Raw genomic sequence first — 20,823 nt, forward strand, 5'->3', positions numbered from 1 at the left:
ACATTCATTGTTTACTCTACATTGGAAGCGAGATTGCCTTTGAAAAGGTGCAAACCACGTTCCCTTTCAGTTCGTCGCGCTGTTGCAGCTCTCCTAGAAAACTACGTGGGACCTGCGGGTTGTATTTGTCCAACATCCTCCACGAATGGCATGACATGGTGAGAAGAGCATCCCCCAGCGGACTGGAAAAACAACTGTAAATGGTCCTATGAAACCAACAACTCTGTCCCTATCCAGCATCAAAAGCAGCGGGTCACATTCAAAAGGAACAGAACACTCCTACAACTTCTTCCGCTTCTTGCCCTTGGTGTAGCCCTCGGCTGCGTTTTTGGAGGTGAGCTTCTTGTGCCGCTTGATTTGTCGCCGGTTCATCCAGACGGGGTAGTTGCCGTGCTCGTTCCGCAGCGTGACCGGATGGAACTGGGGCTTCGCCTTGGTCACCTCCATGGCCTCCTCGCCGTCGGCCAGCGGCGCCGGCCGGCTGGCCGCCTTCCGGGCCTTCACTGCAGAGGGCAGGAACAGAGCGGCGTCATGGACCGGCCTGGTAGCGGGTCGCCGGCGGTGGTGAAGAGCCCCACCAACGGCGGTGAAAAGAGCCCCGCTAGCGGTGGTGAAGTGAAAAGAGCTCCGCCAGCAGTGGTGAAAAGAGCCCCGCCACCGGTGGTAAAGTAAAAAGAGCTCCGCCAGCAGTGGTAAAAAGGGCCCCGCCAGCGGTGGTAAAGTAAAAAGAGCTCCGCCAGCAGTGGCGAAAAGAGCCCCGCCAGCGGTGGTGAAAAGAGTCCGCCTTCACAGACGCGGACATTCCTAGGACGTGTAATCATACATGAGTTTCAAATAGCATTCTACAGAGCTGGTGCTGTGAATGCTATTATCGTTCAACAATAATAATTCTATCCGTGAACGTGTCGATTTTGTCCAGGAAACCGCGCCCTTGTGGGCGTAACAAGCAGATTTGTGGTGCATTTTGTGGAAAAATGCGGTTCTTCAGGTGTTTTGAAAATGTTCACGGACCCTGCCCGCTTTAAAGGCAATGTGAACGGGGTCGGGCACCAAGGTACCTTCGCAGAGGACACCAACGGCATAGTGGCGGAAAAACAAAGGAAGAAACCAATTAAACAATAACGCACGGACTCGTGCCATGACCCCGCAATGCAATGAGTCAAGTCAAAGCAAATGGTATGCAACGCTTCGAACATTCATAGGAGGAAATCACAGGGAAATCGACACATACGCTAGAGTGGCCTGTATAAACGTCGCATGGTTATATCATCCATGAGTGCATCGAAGCAAGCTCACCAATAGCACGCGTCCTTACGTCGTTTAGGAAGGTGCGTTACAAGACCCAGGTATTTTACGACGATGACTTATGCAATGAACCAGAACATGGCGTGGATGAACTCCTTCAAGCCTGCTTCCAATGTGCGTATTTTACGAGCATCATGCGGCCAATGAACATGGCGTGGGTTAGAATATCAAAAGCTTACTTGACGGTTCCATAAAATCACGATACGCAAGAGGAAGAAAAATGCCTCAAATAGCTCAATCCCTCATCTGAACAACACTCCATCATTAGCCCCGCACGGACGATCTGAGGACGATCGCGGCCCCCCAGCCGGCCCTCTTACAGGTTTCGGCGTCGGTCATCACTGCCTCGGTGGTGCCGTCCACGTCCTCTCCCGCCGCGCGCAGCATGTCCTTCAGCCTCTTGACTTCCTTCACTTTGAACTTCTCCTTTCTCTCGCGCTTCAGCTTCTGCTTCCGTTTACTCCGCATGCTCTTCCCCATGGTGATTTAAAAAGTGGGGCTGTGTCTGAAACATGAACACATTTCAAGATGACAGTCTGCATTCTGTTATGAGGAAGTACACAAAAAATCCAGTTTGCTGGCCATGAGCCAACAGTCAACAACTTCTTCATGCTATTTTCACAAGCAAATGCCAGCTTCAGAATGCTGCTGAGCACATAGCTGCCATTTGTACAGAAGGTGCAGCAGTGGCTGCAGAGCAATGGGGAAACATTACTGGATCAAATGATGATGACTTTGATTTTCTACAGCACTTTGAGTGCTGAGGCCATTTCACATTTAATGGATTGAAAGGTGATATACCAACATGGTGCAAAATCGGCCAGGTGCTGCACAGCAGCATTCCAAAATACAGGTAAACATGACCATGGATGGCATATGTACACAGTACCCAGAGGCAGGCCAGTATCCCCTGTCAGCAGCAAAATATGATCTGATGCAAAGACAGTATGATGTATAGATGGTGACCCAAATGTTGCAGAGACCACAGCAACATGTCTCGCAGGTAGCAAAGCAGCCTGTTTCCATGGCATGCATATCATGCAAACCATTAAAACATGTTTCACAGGCAACACCTCGTATGTCATAGAAACCATGTTGACACACTCCACTTATGAGGATCAGTATATGCCTTGCACAAGTCAATGTACATAACTCACATATTCTAAAAGGAGAAAAGGAGTGTTCTGTATAACTGGTAAGTCCCTTTGCTCTCAATGTTTACAGTGATAGGGCCCCCCTAAGAAAATCACTGTTCATGTCAATGTCATACATTTTAGAGCATTTTCCTAATTCTTTAGCTTTTCCAGGCCTTTTTTTGGTTACTATCAAAATATATACCCTGCATCAGAGTAAAATTGTTTATGCAAAGTAACTAATTTAGACCACATAACACAGGCATTAATTAGAGGACAACAAAATTGTGTTATCTTATCCTTTAAATGATATAATTTTCAACTCACTGATGAGCTACTTGGAAGCCACCAATGCCCAAACATTTTCAGGATGGTATACACTGCACTAATTGTGTGACATGATAAAAGTATGATAATTATTGAGTTAAACATGTTATTACAAAAACAAATACCTCCTAGAAAACTTGTGAGGAAAACCACTGTCATTGCAAGAGCAGGCACATGAGTGCTACATATGGTCACTGTCCAACAGCCCATGCTTGACTGGTGCATTAGCACACATTTCCTGTTGTTGACATCAGGCAAGGAATAATGAGTCACTCTGAACAAATAATTAACTAATGCAGATAAGATAATGTCAAAGTCAAATAATTTCTTACCTTCTAATGAAACTGCAAACAAATATATCCATCACAGTGGACTCACTCTCTTCCTTGATGTGTGCTGAGCCGGAGCAGACTTATGATGAACTCGGGCCAGGCCAAATTGTAATGAATTTTCAACATAAATTTACCTGTAAATGCTTGGGAAGTATGTTTTCTTAAAATTACCTAACAACACAATTCACTGAAACATTAGGTCAGTGTGTGCGGAGGCTGATGGCTGTCATGCTCAGTGGTGCCTGCACACCAAGCTTCAACACTCAGAATTATGGATTGCACGCACTGAAATTTTTGCTGTTGTATCGTTGCCACACCGGACAAGACTGGCGCAACACGCCTACTCTTGCAGTCTGGTCTACCAATACAGTGTGTAGTGCTCCCTTCAAACCGCAATAACACTTGATGACTCGTTTCTCACCCAAACTTGTTTCTTTTCCGCATCTGGCGTAAAAAATACACATAGAAACTTACCTGGCAATGGTGCAACTGTTAATGAAGTTCTAGATGGTTGATTTTGAGGGGACCAGACCCCCTCAGTCAAACCCCTAAGGTCTCGGAAACTTAAAGGACAAGCTCACGTGGTTCTGTAGACGATAAGCTGCGCATGATGACCTTGGGTGTCAATAGTCCTAACTGGGATTAAAGTACTGTAAAAAAGAATTGCGCAAACTTCACCAATATAGGTTCAGGACGCTGTTCCCGATGCAGTTCTCTTAAGTTTTCACCTTAGCCTTTCACCATGTTTGTCCGACATGCGATCCAGCAATTTTCCTATGCATGTATGACAACAGGAATGTCCATTACAAGAGAACAAATGTTATCAAAAAGCTGCACTTGGCTTATGTCAGACCACGCCTAGAGTATTGTGTACGGGTTTGGTTCTCATGATTCCAAAAAGGAAGCTTCAGCAGGTAGGCTGGAAAGAGTGCAGCGAAAAGCAACTACGATGATAAATGGGACTCGCAACTTAGAATATAAGGATGCGCTTAGGGCCTTGGATTTGTATTCACTGGAATATCGTTGACTTAGGGGGGATCTGATAGTTATTCAAGATTGTGAAGGAGATAGACAACGTAGATCTGCAAAGAGCATTGGAAATGAGGCCGAGACTTAGAGGAAATCAGCTTCAATAAGAAAAAGGCAGGAGTAGAACTTTGAAGAGGCAGGTATCACTTCGTCAAAGAGTAGTGAATCACTGGATTGAGGTGTCAAACGAAGTCGTCGAAAGTTCCTCTCCAGTGGCATTTAAAAGTCGTTTGGGCAAGTTGTTTCGGTCGAAGGATCTCATGTACGGCTAAATTCAGACAGATCAGGTGGTAAGATCAGAGTCGGAGTATGTTTGGAGCATGATGTTGGCCAAACTCGACAGGCCCTTATGTCTCTTTGTTGGCCTGATTTCTTTATGTGGCTGTGTGTTTCTTGATTTACTGAAAATCCTTGATGATATAATATGATCTCTGGACGAAATATAAAAAAACGCGCAGTCCGGAAGACGTCTTGTTCAGGACAGCTCAGAGCAGCGGACAGCTTTCCGCATCCACAAGGACTGCGGACCCACGTGGATCATGCCTTTATAGCCTTTGTGACAGTAACTATGTGTAGTTTTGACACTGATCCTAAAAGAAACATAGAAACATCTAGCAACAATCAAAGGGTTTGGCCCATGGGGTAGCTACGCTGGAGGTTGGGGAAAAAGTCTCCATTGGGGTGATGGCACAAAAATATTGAGAACGACCTAAACTGAACATGGCATCTTTGAACGGAGACGAGTGATAATGTGCATCGTGTAGACAACATTAGAAGAAACAAGATTACACTGACAAATTGAGTACATGTCCCTTCTGCTCCCTTGCGGTTGCACACATGGTTCAGCCAACAAAGCTTTTGGGGCGCTTGTACGCATGTATACGATATTAAAAGCCTCTGCATTCATTCTAGTTGTTGTCCTTACAACTGGACTGCCTTGGGCTACCAGGACTGTCAGCGCGCCATGCAACGACATGATCCAAAACACCAATGCATGGGCATGGGGTCCGGTGTATCGATGCAAGTAGACGCGTGCCCGGACTCCGAACGTGGATCCAGGATACCATAGGCTTTTATGTTGATCGGATCCCGTGATCTTTTTGAGCTCCAGGCGCATGCCTGGATGTAGTGCGGCCCCGCATTTCCCAACGCTACATTCCTGCTTCGCCATACATGATATCATCCGAAGTCATTACGCAAATGACGACATTATGCCGAATTCTTCAAACCACACCGCTGGCATACCACTAGGAGAGTATTTTAAATGTATTTTTCAGCGAAACTTTCGATGCTTCACCAGCACATGAACATAAGGCTTTCATTTCCGGGGTGCTCCGAAGGCCGGCTCAAAAACTTCCAAGTATATGTCAGGCTCCACCAAACGAAAAAACGCGGTTAATGTCTCCAAGAACCTCAAGCACACATATCGCGCTGCTTGTTGAAATAAGAGGTCACCGATTGCTTTGAGAACACGTTTGGAAGCGCAGTATGAGCCAGAACGTTCCCAAAATAAGCAAATGTGTGTTCACAAGTGCGTTTGCAAATGTGATGTGCTTTAGCAGCACACAGCCGGAAGTGCAAAGCCAAGGCTGCATGAGCGCCAAATGACCGCCCAGACAATTTTTGTGATCAGCCAATCCAACACACGGGCAGCAAACATTCGACACAACCAAACCCATATTTGCAAGTTCATTCATTCCGTCCTTTCCATTTCGACGCCTCCAACGTACAACACCGATTCTCTCTCCCATTTATTTCGTGCATGAAGCAAAAGTGGTCTGGCAACCAGAGGAAACATGAATGGATGGCTCTCGGCTGGAGACAGTCGACAGTGGAACGACCACATCGCCCGCCACGCCCTCGCAGTGGCACGGGACGCGTCAGTGCCGCCCGGACGCTCAGCAGACGTCACGCGCGCGCGCGACGACAAGCGGCGTCCCCGGACCGCGGGCGCCGGGAGCGTGGCCCGAAGCCGGCCGCTGCAGCACCGGCTGGCCGCGGCGGCGACTCCCTCCGTGGCGCAGAGACGGCGGCACGCTACTCGCTGGAGCCCAGCTCCTTGGCCTTCTTGGTCGCCTCGTCCACGGCGGACATGACGGCAAACCTGCCGAACATGGCGGTCCACGTCACAGAAAACACGGACCCGGAGCAGAGATGCTGACCTCGCCACAAACACGGATCAGGAATACAGGTCACCACAAACAGGGCCACCGCCTCAGATGGGCATCACTACAAGCACAGATCTGGGGTAGCGCCACTGGCATCACCAGAACCAGGTGCCAGGGGCACATGGATTAACGTCACTTCAAACACGGGTCATGGAAACATCATGAAAACAGGGAACAGCGTAAAAGCAAGGCCCACAGACGCACGGGTCCAGTGAATACAGGGAACAGCGTTAGAACAAGGCCCAGACAGGGTCCACGTCGTCACGAGACGGGGACTCAGGGACCAATCGCCACCATACACAAAGACCAGGGACACTGCGTCAACATCACCACAAACAGGGCCCACGGAGCCAGGTACCAAAGGAAAACCGACCAAACGCACAACAGTCATCACCACAAAAACGGACCGCTATGAATGACTGCCGTGAAGGTACACCCAGGCGCCGCTTGAACGGCATTAATCAATGGGCCCACACCCGGCTCTGCGGCTCGTGGAGCGCACGTTCGACGTAGTCGGCTGGGATTTGACCGCAAACTGAGACCGTTAGCACGGTGACGTCCGCTCCTTCTCGTGCGTACCGCCAGACCGAGCGCCGCTCAGGTCCGCCAGGTGCCGCGCCTGGGGTGAGCACCTCCGAACGGACCACGTGATCGGCAGCGAGGATTGCGTGCGTGCGGCCCGGCTTCGGCCGCGCGCAGCCCCGGCGTGGCGGTTCAGACACCAGCCAAACCGTCATCACCACCAGAATCCCCCGGCTCGGGCTACTCACTCCATGCCGGCCTTGTGCAGGGCCATCATGCCGGCGATGGTGTTGCCGCCGGGCGCGGCCGCCTCGCGCCGCACCGTGGCCGGCGTCACGCCCTGCGTCAGGATCATGGCCGCCGTCCCCTGCGTCTGCAGACACACCAGCATAGTACACCGCCGCTCATACGCACCAGCGCCGCACACCGCAGCTCAGACACACCAGCGCCAAACACCGCTGCTCAGACACACCAGTGCTGTACACCACCGTTTCGACACACCAGCCTCGTACACTACCGCTCAGACACACCAGCGTCGTACACCGCCGTTCCGACACACCAGCCTCGTACACTACCGCTCAGACACACCAACGCTGTACACCGCCGTTCCGACACACCAGCCTCGTACACTACCGCTCGGACACACCAGCGAGGGGAGGGAGCGGCGAGAAGGTGAGGCATGAAACAACTCGCATTGGCTTCAACGGCATTGTCTACAGCAACTAGAATTGGGCAGCTAGCAATGCATCTTTACATGTATGATTTATCTCAAACATCTTGTGCATCATCACTTCACAGTCTTTTATGCTGCGTTTTAACCATTCGTGTTGACATTTCATGCTCTGGAATACGACAGCATGTTTACTTAAATTGCGCTAATCAACAGACACACAAAACAACAGAAAGGGGAGATAACAATGCCCCCCCCGCCCCCCCTCACACGCACACGCACACGCACACGCACACGCACACGCCCACGCCCACGCACAAAGTCCAGGCACAGAAATTAGATCCATACAGCGTAAATGTCCCGAACCTGATCTTTGTGGTCGCCCTGAGGTCCGATCTCGTGCGCAACCATCCGAACGGCTTCAGCCACCTGGATGGCTTCAGTCCCCTGACCCGAGGTCACCCGAGGTCACTCACCACCTGGGCGGCCATCTGGACGGCGTCCTCCCAGCGCACGCCGTGGTTGGCTGCGCCCGTGGCTAGGGCGTCGATGAAGGCAGCCACGTACGCCGGCCCGCTGCTGAAGGCGCCGCTGTGCACGTTCATGAGGTGCTCGTCCACCCGCTGACACAGCCCCAGCGCCGAGAACATCGTCTCCATGGTGAGAAGCCAGGTGTGCGGGAGGTCGGCCGGCGCGCTGTACACTGCCGGGGCACGCGTGTGTCAGAGGCTGTATTCCTGGTGCCCTGACTTAGGCGTACCACCGGAAAGGCGCCTGGTAGGCCGACCTGACCTCGGCCACACAACGATGTACCAGACGGTATACAGTCCGTGACAGAGGCTTGCGTCATTGGCCAGTTCCGTTGTCAGTGTTCAACAAGTCATCGTAAGCTAGAATCGGCATTGCGACTCAGGAAATCGAGATTTAGACCCGACACAACACAACACGAAGACGGTAAACGACCGGCGGCCACGCGTCTCGGACTCACCGCATACTCCCTCCCCGATGGCCACCGTTCTGGAGGGCACGCAGCGGATCACGTACACGGGCTCGTCCGGCATCACCTCCGAAAGCATCTGCCGGCGCCGGGGGCGGCGGGGCTGTCACGGGCCGCCACAGCCACACAGGCCACTCCCGCACGGATGGTGCAGAGGTGGCGGATGCTGGGACGGGACGGGCCGCGGTGGGCGCGGTACGTGGTCAGCGGTCTCTACGGCGCCATCGTTTTGGACGCCACGAAAGTCAGCCAACATATGACTATCGTTGGCCTTTTCGCAGACGAACGTCATTAGTCATTGACCACACTAAGGTCATCAGCGTTATCACCTTTGGGGTGAAAACCGGGCGAACGCAATATTCCTGCCGCAGAAATATGATCATGATAAAAATCGCCTACCACACAGCCTGCCAGCAACGCACGACCGCATCCTGCCGATGCCGAGGCCGGCAACTTCAGCCAGCGCCGGCGGCTACACTCTCGGCGGCGCCTCACCTGGGTCAGCTTCTCCTGCGAGACGCCGGAGATGGTGGAGATGAAGCAGCGCTCCACGTTGTCGCCGGGCGGCTCGAGGGCGGAGATGACCGCGTCCAGCTCGACCGGCGCCACGGCCAGGAACACCACGTCGCACTGGCGCACCAGCGCACCTGCCGCGCGCCGTCGCACGGCGTTACACACGCCGGCGTGGGATGTTACAGGCTCGCGCGCCTCGGGTGCGCAGCGCCAGCGTGTTGCGGACGCTGGCGCGCCATGTTGCGGACAGTGACACACCACAAGTGTCAGGCAGCACGCCTCACAAAAAGCATAGCACGTAACACGTATTTAAGATCTAGTTCAAACATTTTCACTGGCTGAATTTTGTAATTAGCGGCCACGCCAAGCGGTGTTTGTTGCGTAAGCCCTGACCCCACCATCCGATCGCGACATTCCGGTTTCACGGCAGAACTTTGTGTGGAAAGCTTAACGTGGCAGTGTTCGCCGCAGTGCGTCCGGCCCTGTGACCTCATTCCACCTTAAACACGACCGTTACCACTGCCCACAGACCGTCCCAGTCCGTGGCAAACAGCGAGCGCCTGAAGTGACTCGAACTCATCTCGCCACGAGTGGTTGAATCGGAGCGTAGGCGCTTGAGCCCACCGAGCTAACTGTACGGAGACTGGGCTATCGTGACCAATGCATCCTTCTGTTCGCTCACATCTTCAATGACAGATAACCCATTAAGCTGTGTGACAGAAACGCCGCCTGGTCCTCCAGCGATTCAGACAGGAGATGCAGACTCTGACCCGCCTGACAATGTGTAGGGAAGGGGGAGGAGGGGGCGGGAGGGGGTACTCAGGCCACTCACTGTTGTCGTGCATGGTCTTGCACTTCCAGCGTTTCCAAATGGTCTGGTTGCGGTCGGTGGGAGAGCTCACCATGATACAGCTGGACGACGTGAGACCTGCGGAGGCGTGACAGGTCACGGGTACGGTCACACGCAAGGTTTCCAGAACGACAGGTCAGAGTGCGAGATACACAGCGGCGTCACAACGTCAGGTCACCGTAGGTCACCTGCGGATGTAGGCATTACTGGTATGATGAGATCGAGCCGGGTCGGGTCGGGGGTCGGGGGTCGCGTCGCGCCGTCGTGTCGGTTCGGTTCGGTTCGGTTCGGTTCGGTTCGGTTCGGTTCGGTTCGGTTCGGTTCGGTTCTGTCCGGTCCGGTCCGGTCCGGTTGAGTTGGGATGGGATGGGATGGGATGGGATGGGATGGGATGGGATGGGATGGGATGGGTTGGGTTGGGTTGAGTTTAAGTTGGGTTTGGGTCGTGTCGGGTTGTGTCGCGTCTTGTCGTGTCATGTCGTGTCGGGCCGCATCGTGTCATGTCGTGTCATGTCGGGCCGCGCCGCGTCGTTTCGTCTCCAGCCCTCCCTCCGCAGCCCCCAGCTGACGCAGACCGCCCCAGCGCCGGCCGGCCTGCAGCGCCGCTCTGCCCGCGCCACCGCTTACCCTTGTTCATCATGCCGGTGGCGATGGCCTGCGCGATCTTGCCAGCGCCGATGAAGCCCACCTTCTGGCTGCCGAGCCCGATCGAGTAGGTGACCCGGTCAGTGTCCTGCCAGCGCGCCCACCGGTCAGCGGGCATCAGAGCAGGACGGCACGCGCGCCGGCCGGGTGCCGAACACCGGCCGGGCGACGGCGGATTGGAGTGGAGAGGCGCACGGCAATCTACAGCAGCCGCATTCGCCGAACTCGGGCTGAGGTGATTCAGTGCATATGCAGGCTCGATTGGAGTCGGGGCGATCGATACATGGCTCAGGGCATATGACCCAAGACAGACGCCAGGCGGATCGATTTTCGACCGGGACGACAGACACACAGCTGGGCTGGCGTTCGACTGAAACATGTTGAGTGCCAACGACGAGAGCAGGCTGCGAGGGGTGCAAGACTGGGCCGCGTCACACGAGCTTGGCCTGTGGATCCCGGACGTACGACACGGCCCCTCGCCACACAGTATAGCACTCCGGGACCGGGATGCCCTCTCGCCAACCCTGCACGCGACTACGAACGGCACGTGACGTGGGGCCGTAGAAGTCCGTGAGTTTGCGATCGCCACGACACGGCAATTACGACAGCGCCAACCAATCCAACAATCGCACTCTCTCTGATCCGCAGCCACGCTTGTGGTTGGCGCCAGTGCGGACCCCCGTCGATACCACGCGCAGCTACCCGCTACACCACCTATAAATACCGTTACCGCTGCCATCAGCCGCAACACAGCGCTTGAGCAAAACCTGAGTCACCACAGAAAGTTTCCAGCGCCTGGAATCGAACTTGCCTCACCCCGTATGAGACGTCGAGCTGCTGCTGGGCGTCCCAGGCGGAGCGGCCCCAGGTGCCGGCGGGGCGGGCGCCGGGCCGGCCGGTCGTCTGCGCCGGCGGCTCCACCATGGGCCGCCCCTCGCGGCGCATATGCTTGCGGCACCGGCCGTGGTCCATGAGCACCTTGAGCTGCGTGATGAGCGGACAGCCGCACTGGCGACACCAGGCCCGGTACGGGTTGCCTGGCACCATGGTCAGCCAGTCTGCCGGACGGCGGCGAGCGCGTCAGTGGCGCGCCGCGTCTTTCCGGCGCGAGACGCCTCGGCCTCGCTCACGGAAGAAGCGGAACTACGGTGGCCGTGTAGGAGCCAAGCGGGAATCCAGCTTGCGCCGGACACGAGGAGGTTTGAAGTGCTGCTGGCTGGGCTATTTCACTCTCTCGTGACCGGAGCCTGCTGGCGACGGTCGGGGATGGGGTCGCGCGGTCGGTGCCACAGGTCGACCCCAAGGCAACAGAAGGTAGCGATGATTCATGGGTACAACAGCCAGCTTAGAAAACGGTACCCATGGGGCTACACCTAACTTGATCACCAGCTGATAGGGGTGCCGGTTTGCCATGGGACAGCAAAACATTGGCTAGCACCTCAAATTGAATGAACAGCTTTCTGTGAGACAGTAATAGTACCTTCTAATACACTGTGGCCTTTCCATAGACACAACAGACTCACTTTTCAGGGCTGGATGGCTTTCCCATTGTTCTCTATACTTCTGTGGTTTTTTCGCATAGTTGGTTCGGGGAGTGTCCAGTTCAGTGGATGCGTCATTCTGGGAAGACTCTTCTTCCTCTGCTTTTGGATCCTCATGCTCAATCACAAAGTACTCCTCTTCAGTATCTAGTTTTGCAACCTTGGATGGGCGCTCTCTGCAAAATAACACCATTCACAGACTTATGACTTCCTGCCAAAAGACAACCATGCAATAGCACATCTACTTTCTAGTCTGGCTTTACCTTCAGTATTTCTGTGAATGCAGCAATGATGAGGGTAACAATTAATGTTGATGTGAACTAAATGCCAACCAAACTCCACACTATGCAGGATACTTTTGCCTTGTTTTCATGACCAAAAACAGGTAACAAAAAGTACAATGTTTTGAGATAGAAGCTTTACACTGTTTTTAAAAGCTCCCTGGCAATGACTGAATCATTTTTCATGAATCATAATGAATACTTTGCACAGCTGGACTGGCATCTGTAAATCTCATGTCATTAATAATGCACTCATCACATGCATCCTGCTATGGGTCACTGTTAGAGGTTCATTTTCAATGACATGAATGTATTATCTGGATCTAGGATAAATGGTGCTATCTAGAGAGCATGTGATGCATAATGCCAACCTGATATCAACTATCATCTGTAACATAATTTGCTACAGCATATAACATAGTTAATATGATAATAATATATCATAGCTAATGTGATGTCAATTTCCAGCTGTGGAATGATGCATTGCTAACATGTGATATCTCAGACATGCTTATTTTATCACATATGCCATATAATTATCTTAATAAGACTTGGCATGGCCACAGCTCCAAGACAGAACATGTACACTGCATGGGATAAGCTGTATAGGACAAAGCACTGGATATAATCATAGATATAATTTTAAAGTAGCTTGTCTTTTAAATAATACTGCAATGCTCCCGTACACACATTTCCCAGTGAACTTTAGTGAAGTGAGGTAACTGCAGTCCTTGCAGTCTCTCATTCACACAACTTGTTACACTAACAAATTAAAAATGACCATGCTCTTAAATAATTGCATCATTTTGTCTGCCAAATTCAAAACACTACAAAAACTGTATGTATATATAGTGATGCTGATGGTCCCATGCTGATGATGGACCAGTCTGTAAACCATGGCAGATCTTAACAATATCTTGCTATGAAAAAGATGAGGCACAACTACAAAAGTTGGTCAGTCCACCCAAATCTTCTGGTAGAAATTACTCCATGGGATGTTAAGGCACCATAATTCCCTTCCTCACACAAAACTGGCAAAAACTCTGAAAATGACAAAACCTGGTCACATATCATGTTTTGGGGTAAGAGATGTCAACAAAACCTGCTCCACATGGGGAAACCCTACTATTTTACTTGGGGCAGGATCTTGCATGTTCCAACATATTGTTGGAATGTTTGTCACGGTTTGTACGCTGGATGATGTACATGACATGTTTGATCTGATGATTTGCTGATCCAATGTACAGAGACTTGACTGCTAAGTTAACTGCCTTTGTGCACAATGACTTCCGAAATGTTACCTCAGTTCAGCAAAAGTCCACCAACTGCTAGCGGTTTATAGTTCAAAATTATACTAACCCAGATGCAATAATCTGCACGTGAGAATCCCGCTTGACTTCAACAGCAGATACAGCAGGATCGCCTTCCTCTTGGACGATCTCCTCTTGCACAGTCTCTGTGTCAATGGCTTCCGTCACAACTTCAGAAGGCCGCGTCTGGTCCTTTTCCTTAGACCTCGCGTGACGGGTCTGAATAATACTTGCAGACATCACACTTGAACAGGGGGAAAACAACCGGTGAGAATTTCGGCAATGCACCCCGGCAGATAGAACAGAAAAACCTTCAAAATGGAGGAGAGGTGGAAAGGGAAAATCATGGATGTGGTATCCATATTAATGCTTAAATACGGTTAGGTTTCAGTTTGATGATGTCATGAAAATATATAAGAATGAAAAGTACAAGGTTTATCCAATTGCTCTAAAAAAAGATTAAAATATTTGATTATTTAATAATGAATATCAATAATGCTTTTTTCTCTGAAAAACTGCAACTTATTTCTTATTACGTCATCAAATGATCAAAGTGAGTTTGCGCCAAAACCGTGAGTAGACACCAGCATTGCTCGCCGTTGCGCAGTGTTTTGTTTGCCTTCTGTATGCAATACGGTACGTGCGTGGTAGTTTCCTGTGCAATCAAGTATTACAATCATAGTTGTAGCAATACCATTGCATGCCAACGTTCTGATTGCCAATCACTGCGGTCCATGTCGCCATTCGCTTATCCGTGCTGTCCATTGCCTGCGATCTTTAGTGCCCTCTGACGGCTGTTATCAAAGTTAGATTTCGTGCATTCGCTACTAGGGTCCGGCTGGTAATAAACTTTATATCAAATGGCCAAATGAAGCTGGGGGGTGGCTCGCCGCTACGCCGGAAGTATCCCGAAGTCGTCCGCAGTTTGATCACAAAGGGGCGCCGGTGTGTCTTTGCTACCCATCCTACAGAAGTTTACATGTTCTTAACAGTGCTGATAACAGACACTGCCGGCTCTCGCGCATGGTGCGGACGTCCCGCACGTTTGGTATTTGGGGATCACCAGGGGCATACGCAGGATTACATGATGGTGGAGGGGTGGGATAGTCCGGGCAAAAACTCGCATAGAAAAAGTCTGGCGAGAAAACTCGACAAGGATGGAAGTCGACTGGAATGAATGTCGAATCGGAGAAAAATCGGAAAACATTAAGTCCAAACGATTGAAGTCAACAAGAAAAAGTCGAAGCAAAAAAGGCTGGCGCACAGAAAATTTGACGGGGTTAAAAGTGAAAATATTTAAGAGGTCGAATCCAAAAGAATCCAAGGGCAGCACATCGATGGGCTTTAAAAGGAGTGTGCAACCTTTTGTACTTTTCGGTTGTTATTAGATAAGACGTGTCATATTTGATATCACCAGTTTGCTCGAAACCCCTCTAAATATCTGAGCGTTTCGATTTCAAGTAGGTGTTTCTGCAGGGAAAATATCATCAATCTCCCTGCTTACCACTTTGAAAGAAGCACATCTAAAGTGCTTTGCTGTTTCCAACGGATGTGTTCTGTTATGCTTGTAGCACATTAATTTGTCAAAATGCTTGTGTAATGAATACTACGAAAGCCTGAAACACTACTTGGAGAAATATGTATGCAGTCATAAGGCTATTATCCCGCGAATTTAAGGAAACTTAATACTATGACTTCGATTTATCTGTATGGTGCTTACCATAATGGCTCTTTTCGAAGTACACTTTAGTTTGGTGAATGGGAGTATCTCATGGTTCACAGTAACGAACTGGTTCAAATATCAGTCATAAATGCTCATTTATACTGCTGTCGTCATGACGACGGCCATTGTCATGATGACGATGGACGCGACAAGTTTCCAAGGAAGAACTGTGGTGCTCTTACAAAGCGTTGACAACGTAATTTGGACTCGAAAATAACTAAAATTTTCATCCTTACTACATCTTGATGGTGATTTAGGGGCACTGGGCAGTACACAGTGCTTTTTTAGACGTAACTGGTCCTGACTTCCGCCAGAGCACGTTTTTGAAATATGCCCTAAAGGTGGGACACTCTTTAACACGATTCGCGTGTGGGGTCAATTTGACTCTCCGCCGAAGGTTTTTCTGGTATGATTTTAGGACGGTGTGGCGTAGCCGCGCTAAATTTTGCATAGCTGTAGACAATTGAAAAGCGGATCGTTTGGTATCAAAAAGTTGGATGCGCCTTGTAAGGTGCTGACCTGCGACAGGTCAAAGTCAGGTCATGAACTCGGCAGACAATTTCCAGGGAATTCCTTAATCTCATGCAACAGCGGAGTGTTAGTGTGGTAAGCAGCTAGCGGATCTCCAAAATGCTATGCATTTGAGCCACGCAGCACGTCACTCCTGCTGGCCTCCACCAACGTGCACAGCTCGGTACCCTGCCCTTCAAGCTACGCGCCCCCTCGCTGTTTTTCCCTGCCCACCACTGCTGTCGCAAAAAAAAAAACGCTTCTTTTTCGCTGTACCTCGTCCCTTGCACCCACTTCGCCGCTTCCGCCGAGCACCAGATGAAGGTTTCCCTTCACACTCCCCCCTGATCTCCGATCACAAACTCAATCATCAGCTCACACTCTCCCCAGATCCTGCGCGAAAGCCGCAGAGTGGATCAACGCTCGTCGCACAAGTCGCAAACGCGTGGTCTGACCAGCCGGCGACTCCTCCTGGGCTCTCCGACGGGAGTGCCCTCTCTTTCCTCTTCCCTGTAAATCTCTCTGCTTCCTCGGGAGACCGCCCGCTGCCTCCTCCTGTATCTCGTCGCGGACTGCTCTGTCCGCCGCAGCCGGCGGCGCTTCGAGTTGGCCGTCGCTTCCCCGCCGTACCAGCCAGCAGCCTCAGTCGTCAGCGTCTTCATCGCCCACCTGAGTACTCGGTCCGGTCTCCTCAGCTGGCGTTACACGCGTCGGGGCGCCGCCCGCTCGCAAGTCACGCACGTGATGCGGCACCCTGTCCACTTCTACAGATTGAGGCGATACCACGCGGGTCACGGTTCCAGTCGCGCTAGGGGCTCGCTTTTGCGACTTGGGTGGTGAATCCACACCTGATCGCCGGCACTGAATCGACGGCGCCGTACCGGCGCTCACGTCGTCCTTAGGCGTGACGCTATATCAGTACACGGCGTCCAGCACGGGGCAGCTGGTGCGGGTCACTATCCGCTTCACCGTGCGGTGACAGAGCTCCACTACGCCGTTCCCGGATGGCTGATGCGGACTTCGGAGCCGCATTACCACGCCCCACCGCTCCGCAAAGTTTCCAAAAGCGTGGTTGTGGAAAACTGTCGCGTTATTGGTCAACAGTTCCGTCGGTACTCCTCTCCCACGGAACACCTGCTCCAACTGTTCGATGACGCTGGCACTGTCCTGCCTCCTCAGACGTCGCCACACAACGAACCTTGACGGTCCGCAATCAACGATCGTAAGATAATGCGCGGCGCCGACGTGAGTTATATCCATACTTAGTCGCCGCCAGTTGTCACTCACTGCCAGTTCGCCCCGCTCCCACCGTACGGGGCGGGTCGACGGATTGACACTGCTGACAGACCCGCACTAGATCGCGTACCACTCGCTTCGTCACACTCAGTCCGGCTCGGCGACAAAAGTACAGAGTGCGCTGTACACGCGGGTGCCCAGCGGCCTCGTAAACTTCGAAAATTTTCTCGTCGTTGACCCCGGCTGACCCGTCGTCGCCGACGACTACGTCGCCCGCAGCGGCGGTCGCCGGAACGCCTGTAGCGCCACCTGCGGTTCCCGTAGCGGCCGCACCAGCGTCAACACCGGGGCCGGCGTCGTCACCGCCGCCGCCGGCCGACATTCCCTCCGCGCTGGCCATGCCGGCCTCGGCGGCAGCGCCTGCGACCGAGGGACCTTTGGCACCGGCCGGCGCGTGTGCCTTCAGCCACTTTGCCGGTACTCTCGTGAGTGCGTCCGCTCTGTTGGCTGCGGACGGGACGGCCTGTACGCTCACTTGTAGACTGTTTTCCTCCGCCAGGGCTTTTAGCGTGCTTAGTCCTCGTCTGATAAGCATTTCTGACGCAGGTTTCGAGCGCAAGCGTGCCTTGCCGCTGAGATGATCCGTTATCCAGTGACACACAGTCCGGGAGTCCGTCACCGAACCCGAGGTGCGTCAAGCAGTAACGCACGCCCCGGATCACGACCGCTTGGTACGGCCACAGTGACTCGTCAACCCGGATCTGCAGGTATGCTCGGCGGAGGTCGATCAGCGCCGCAGCACCGCCGCGCCGCCGCCACTCTCGTAGCTTCTCCGCACACACGTCGGCCTCTGCGGTGTGCGCATCCACGTGAGAGTTCAGAGGGCGGAAGTCAGGCACAGGACGGACTTTGTCCTTGTTGCGGTTTACCACCGCCATAAGAGGAAGCGCACCCTTCACGGATCCGAGTTGTTTGTCGTCATAGGGCTGCAGCCAGCCCTTCTCGATCCACTGCTGGAGCTCCTCTTCATATTCCGCGCGAGACGCCGGAGGAACTCGATATTCTGTCACGTCGTTCCCTTGCAGTCCCTCCGGTTCGATCCCGTCGGCCCACTTCCACGCTACTGTCCACTGGCGCGTTTCCTGATCGTAACGCGCGCGAAAGTCTGCCGCTTCCACTTGCGCCGTGCCAGATGCCACGGCAGCACAGTCTGACTCGACAGCCGAACTGCGACCCCGCCGAAGAAGTAGTGACGCCACCCAACGCTTTGATCGCATCCATGCCCAACACCACACTAAATCCCAGAGGCCTGGCAGTTACCACCAAAGCGCTGACGTCAGCGCGCGCGCCACACTCGAACTCTACGCACGCTGGCTCGCTATCCGCGCATAGAAATCGGTTGCCGTTCACTGTGAGCACGCTAACGCGTTCCCTCCGCCAGTCTCGACACAACGAGGCGTGCGCGAGGCTACGGGAACAACCTGTGTCCACCAGCGCAATGCAGACGGATCCGTTAACGCGTGGTTGCCGAGTTGGGAGAACACCAACGCCGACCATAGAGAGAAGACTGGCGCCCACGCCTCCCCTCCTCCTCTGTTTCCCGGGCAGCGGGCCGCTACGTGACCTTGTCTGCACCTGAAGCAGATGATGTCGCGCTGGCGCCAGCGAGCTAGATGGCCGCCGCGCTTGCCGCAGCGAAAGCAGGATGCCGGCTGCTGGGCGCAGCCGCCGCCGCGCGCTCCTTGGCGTGAGCAGCCGACCCCATTGCTCGGTGCAGCTGCTGTGCCCGCCGTAGCCGCAGCGGCCGCCGCCGCCGCTGCCGACTCCTCTGCGGCCAGGGCGCGTGCCCGGCCCAGCACCTCAGTCAGGCCCAGGACCTCCACGCGCGTGCTGGCCCTCAGAGCATGCCGCACGGTCTCTGACAAGCCAGCTACGAATGCGCAGATCAACCCCGTCTCAGACAAACCACCAAACAGATGACCAGCCCGCGCAAGTTTGCAAGAAAGACGTCGACGACTTCGCCCTCTCCGAGACGCCTAGCGACGAATTCTCGTATGCGTCAAATTTGCCGACGGCGAAAGCCGTGGTCAGGGCGTCCTTTACCTCGCTCGGCCTCTGCTTATCCTCATCGGAAAGTTGCTGGTGCACGCTGAATGCCCCCACCAGTGAGCCGGAGGGGAATCATGTTTTGCAGGTCGCTCACTTCTTTCAGTCTGCACACTAGGCCCACTTTATCGAGCCACTCCACAACGGATGCCTGGAAACTGAACTCCGGAATGATTCTCAAGTCCAAATTCCCAGGTTCCGCCATCCTGAGCGCATGTGCCGAGATAGCTTGTAAGAACCAGCTAGCGGATTTCAAAAATGCTATGTATTTGAGCCACGCAGCACGTCACTCCTGCTGGCCTCCAACAGCGTACACAGTTCGGTACCCTACCCTCCAAGCTACGCGCCCCTCTCGTCGTTTTTCCTCCCCAAGACTGCTGTCGCAAAAAAACGTTTCTTTTTCCGCTGTTCCTCGCCCCTTGCGCCCACTTCGCCGCTTCCGCCGCGCACCAGAAGAAGGTTTCCCTTCACATTTAGAAAAAGTTTTACATGTTTCATATATTTCTTAGGCAACAAAACAATTGAATTAACAAATTCCATTGACATGGGATCAAGCGTGAGGGTCATATAAAGGTCAAAACCAACTTTTTAACTACTCTAAAGCTTGCTGTATGGGATAGTTTCTGGTGCTCATTTTTAAGTTGTTAATTACAGGAACGGAACTGTGCATCTTCCGAGAACTTTTTGAAGGTCGAGATAGGTAACTGACCTAAGATGACCCAGGTCAACATTTTGTTTTTAGGAACAGTACTGCCAGGCATAACCCTTGACGCTTATTGAAAAGTAAAATCAAGGCACTCTTGCATGATTTTGGTCACCATGACCTTAAAAAGGCCAAGATAAGTTACCCACCCTCAACTGCGTAAGTGACCCTTTGCTTGGAAGAAGTGGGGCACTTTGGACACCAATTTTGAGCTTGGCCTTGTTTGCCCTTACTTCACCTGAATGTTATGGCCTAGGAACCTCAAGTTTTGGCACAAATGAATTCATGTACAATCTAGCACACCCTGTGAATTTGATGACTGAACACACTTGATTGAAACACAATGAAATGAAAATGGACACATCCTGTCTCTCGCTCTCTTAGTTTCTGAGTTCTCAGAATCACCCACCCAAGAGAAAGCACTCACCCGGCCACCCGGACACGTGTTAAAGTCAACAGGAATAAAAGTCAGAAAAAAAATAAAACCTAAGGACTAAAAATCCAAATGGGCAAAAGCTGACAGAAATTCCACGAAGCACTAGTGATCAATTGCCTATGAAGACGGGCTTGTGACCATACTCACTGCTTAAAACGCTGAGTACTGACAATGTACACAATGTTTGCTATTTAGCGTCGTTTTACGGTACCTCCTGATATAATGAATGTCGATTACTTAGCATAACAGCTCTGAGCTCTAATGAGAGAGAGAGAGAGAGAGAGAGAGAGAGAGAGAGAGAGAGAGAGATAGATAGAGAGATAGCGAGAGATATATAGATAGACGATATGACATAGATCTCGCTCTCTCTCTCTTCCTCTCTCTCGCTCTCTCTTCTCTCTCTCTCTCTCTCTCTCTCTCTCGCTCTCGCTAGAAGAGAGAGAGAGAGAGAGAGAGATAGAGAGAGAGAGAGAGAGAGAGAGAGAG

The 20,823-nt window shown here is 52.4% G+C and overlaps 2 protein-coding genes across 2 annotated transcripts; both read right to left on the reverse strand.

The window, feature by feature from the left end:
- Positions 1–106: 106 nt before the first annotated feature.
- Positions 107–3,709, reverse strand: LOC119095537 (protein LLP). The gene is made up of 3 exons (XM_037218390.1): positions 3,572–3,709; positions 1,626–1,810; positions 107–503 (listed from the first exon to the last, which is right to left on the reverse strand). Exons 2-3 carry the CDS (start codon positions 1,783–1,785, stop codon positions 280–282), a joined length of 384 nt encoding a protein of 127 aa, XP_037074285.1. The 5' UTR covers positions 1,786–1,810; positions 3,572–3,709; the 3' UTR covers positions 107–279.
- A 1,780-nt stretch (positions 3,710–5,489) lies between these two features.
- LOC119095515 (pyrroline-5-carboxylate reductase 3) lies at positions 5,490–13,946 on the reverse strand. Its single transcript, XM_037218362.1, has 10 exons — positions 13,673–13,946; positions 12,015–12,208; positions 11,308–11,549; positions 10,474–10,579; positions 9,829–9,924; positions 8,979–9,130; positions 8,475–8,562; positions 7,963–8,189; positions 7,065–7,189; positions 5,490–6,230 (listed from the first exon to the last, which is right to left on the reverse strand). The coding sequence occupies exons 1-10, from the start codon at positions 13,861–13,863 to the stop codon at positions 6,164–6,166; spliced, it is 1,488 nt and encodes a 495-aa protein (XP_037074257.1). The 5' UTR covers positions 13,864–13,946; the 3' UTR covers positions 5,490–6,163.
- Between the last annotated feature and the right edge of the window lie 6,877 nt (positions 13,947–20,823).

Source organism: Pollicipes pollicipes, unplaced genomic scaffold (genome assembly GCF_011947565.3).
Source record: "Pollicipes pollicipes isolate AB1234 unplaced genomic scaffold, Ppol_2.1 Scaffold_4219;HRSCAF=4965_pilon_pilon_pilon, whole genome shotgun sequence".
Taxonomy (NCBI): Eukaryota; Metazoa; Arthropoda; class Thecostraca; order Pollicipedomorpha; family Pollicipedidae; genus Pollicipes; species Pollicipes pollicipes.

Bases quoted from the DNA above. Each gene is read 5' to 3' on its own strand.
- LOC119095537 (XM_037218390.1), bottom strand. From the start codon at position 1,785: ATGGGGAAGAGCATGCGGAGTAAACGGAAGCAGAAGCTGAAGCGCGAG. The intron at 504-1,625 runs GTAAGAGGGCCG...TGCCCTCTGCAG, and splicing joins GATGACCGACGCCGAAACCT to TGAAGGCCCGGAAGGCGGCC.
- LOC119095515 (XM_037218362.1), bottom strand. From the start codon at position 13,863: ATGTCTGCAAGTATTATTCAGACCCGTCACGCGAGGTCTAAGGAAAAG. The intron at 9,131-9,828 runs GTGAGTGGCCTG...GGCGCGCGGCAG, and splicing joins CAAGACCATGCACGACAACA to GTGCGCTGGTGCGCCAGTGC. The intron at 8,190-8,474 runs GTGAGTCCGAGA...GTGCCCCGGCAG, and splicing joins CATCGGGGAGGGAGTATGCG to TGTACAGCGCGCCGGCCGAC.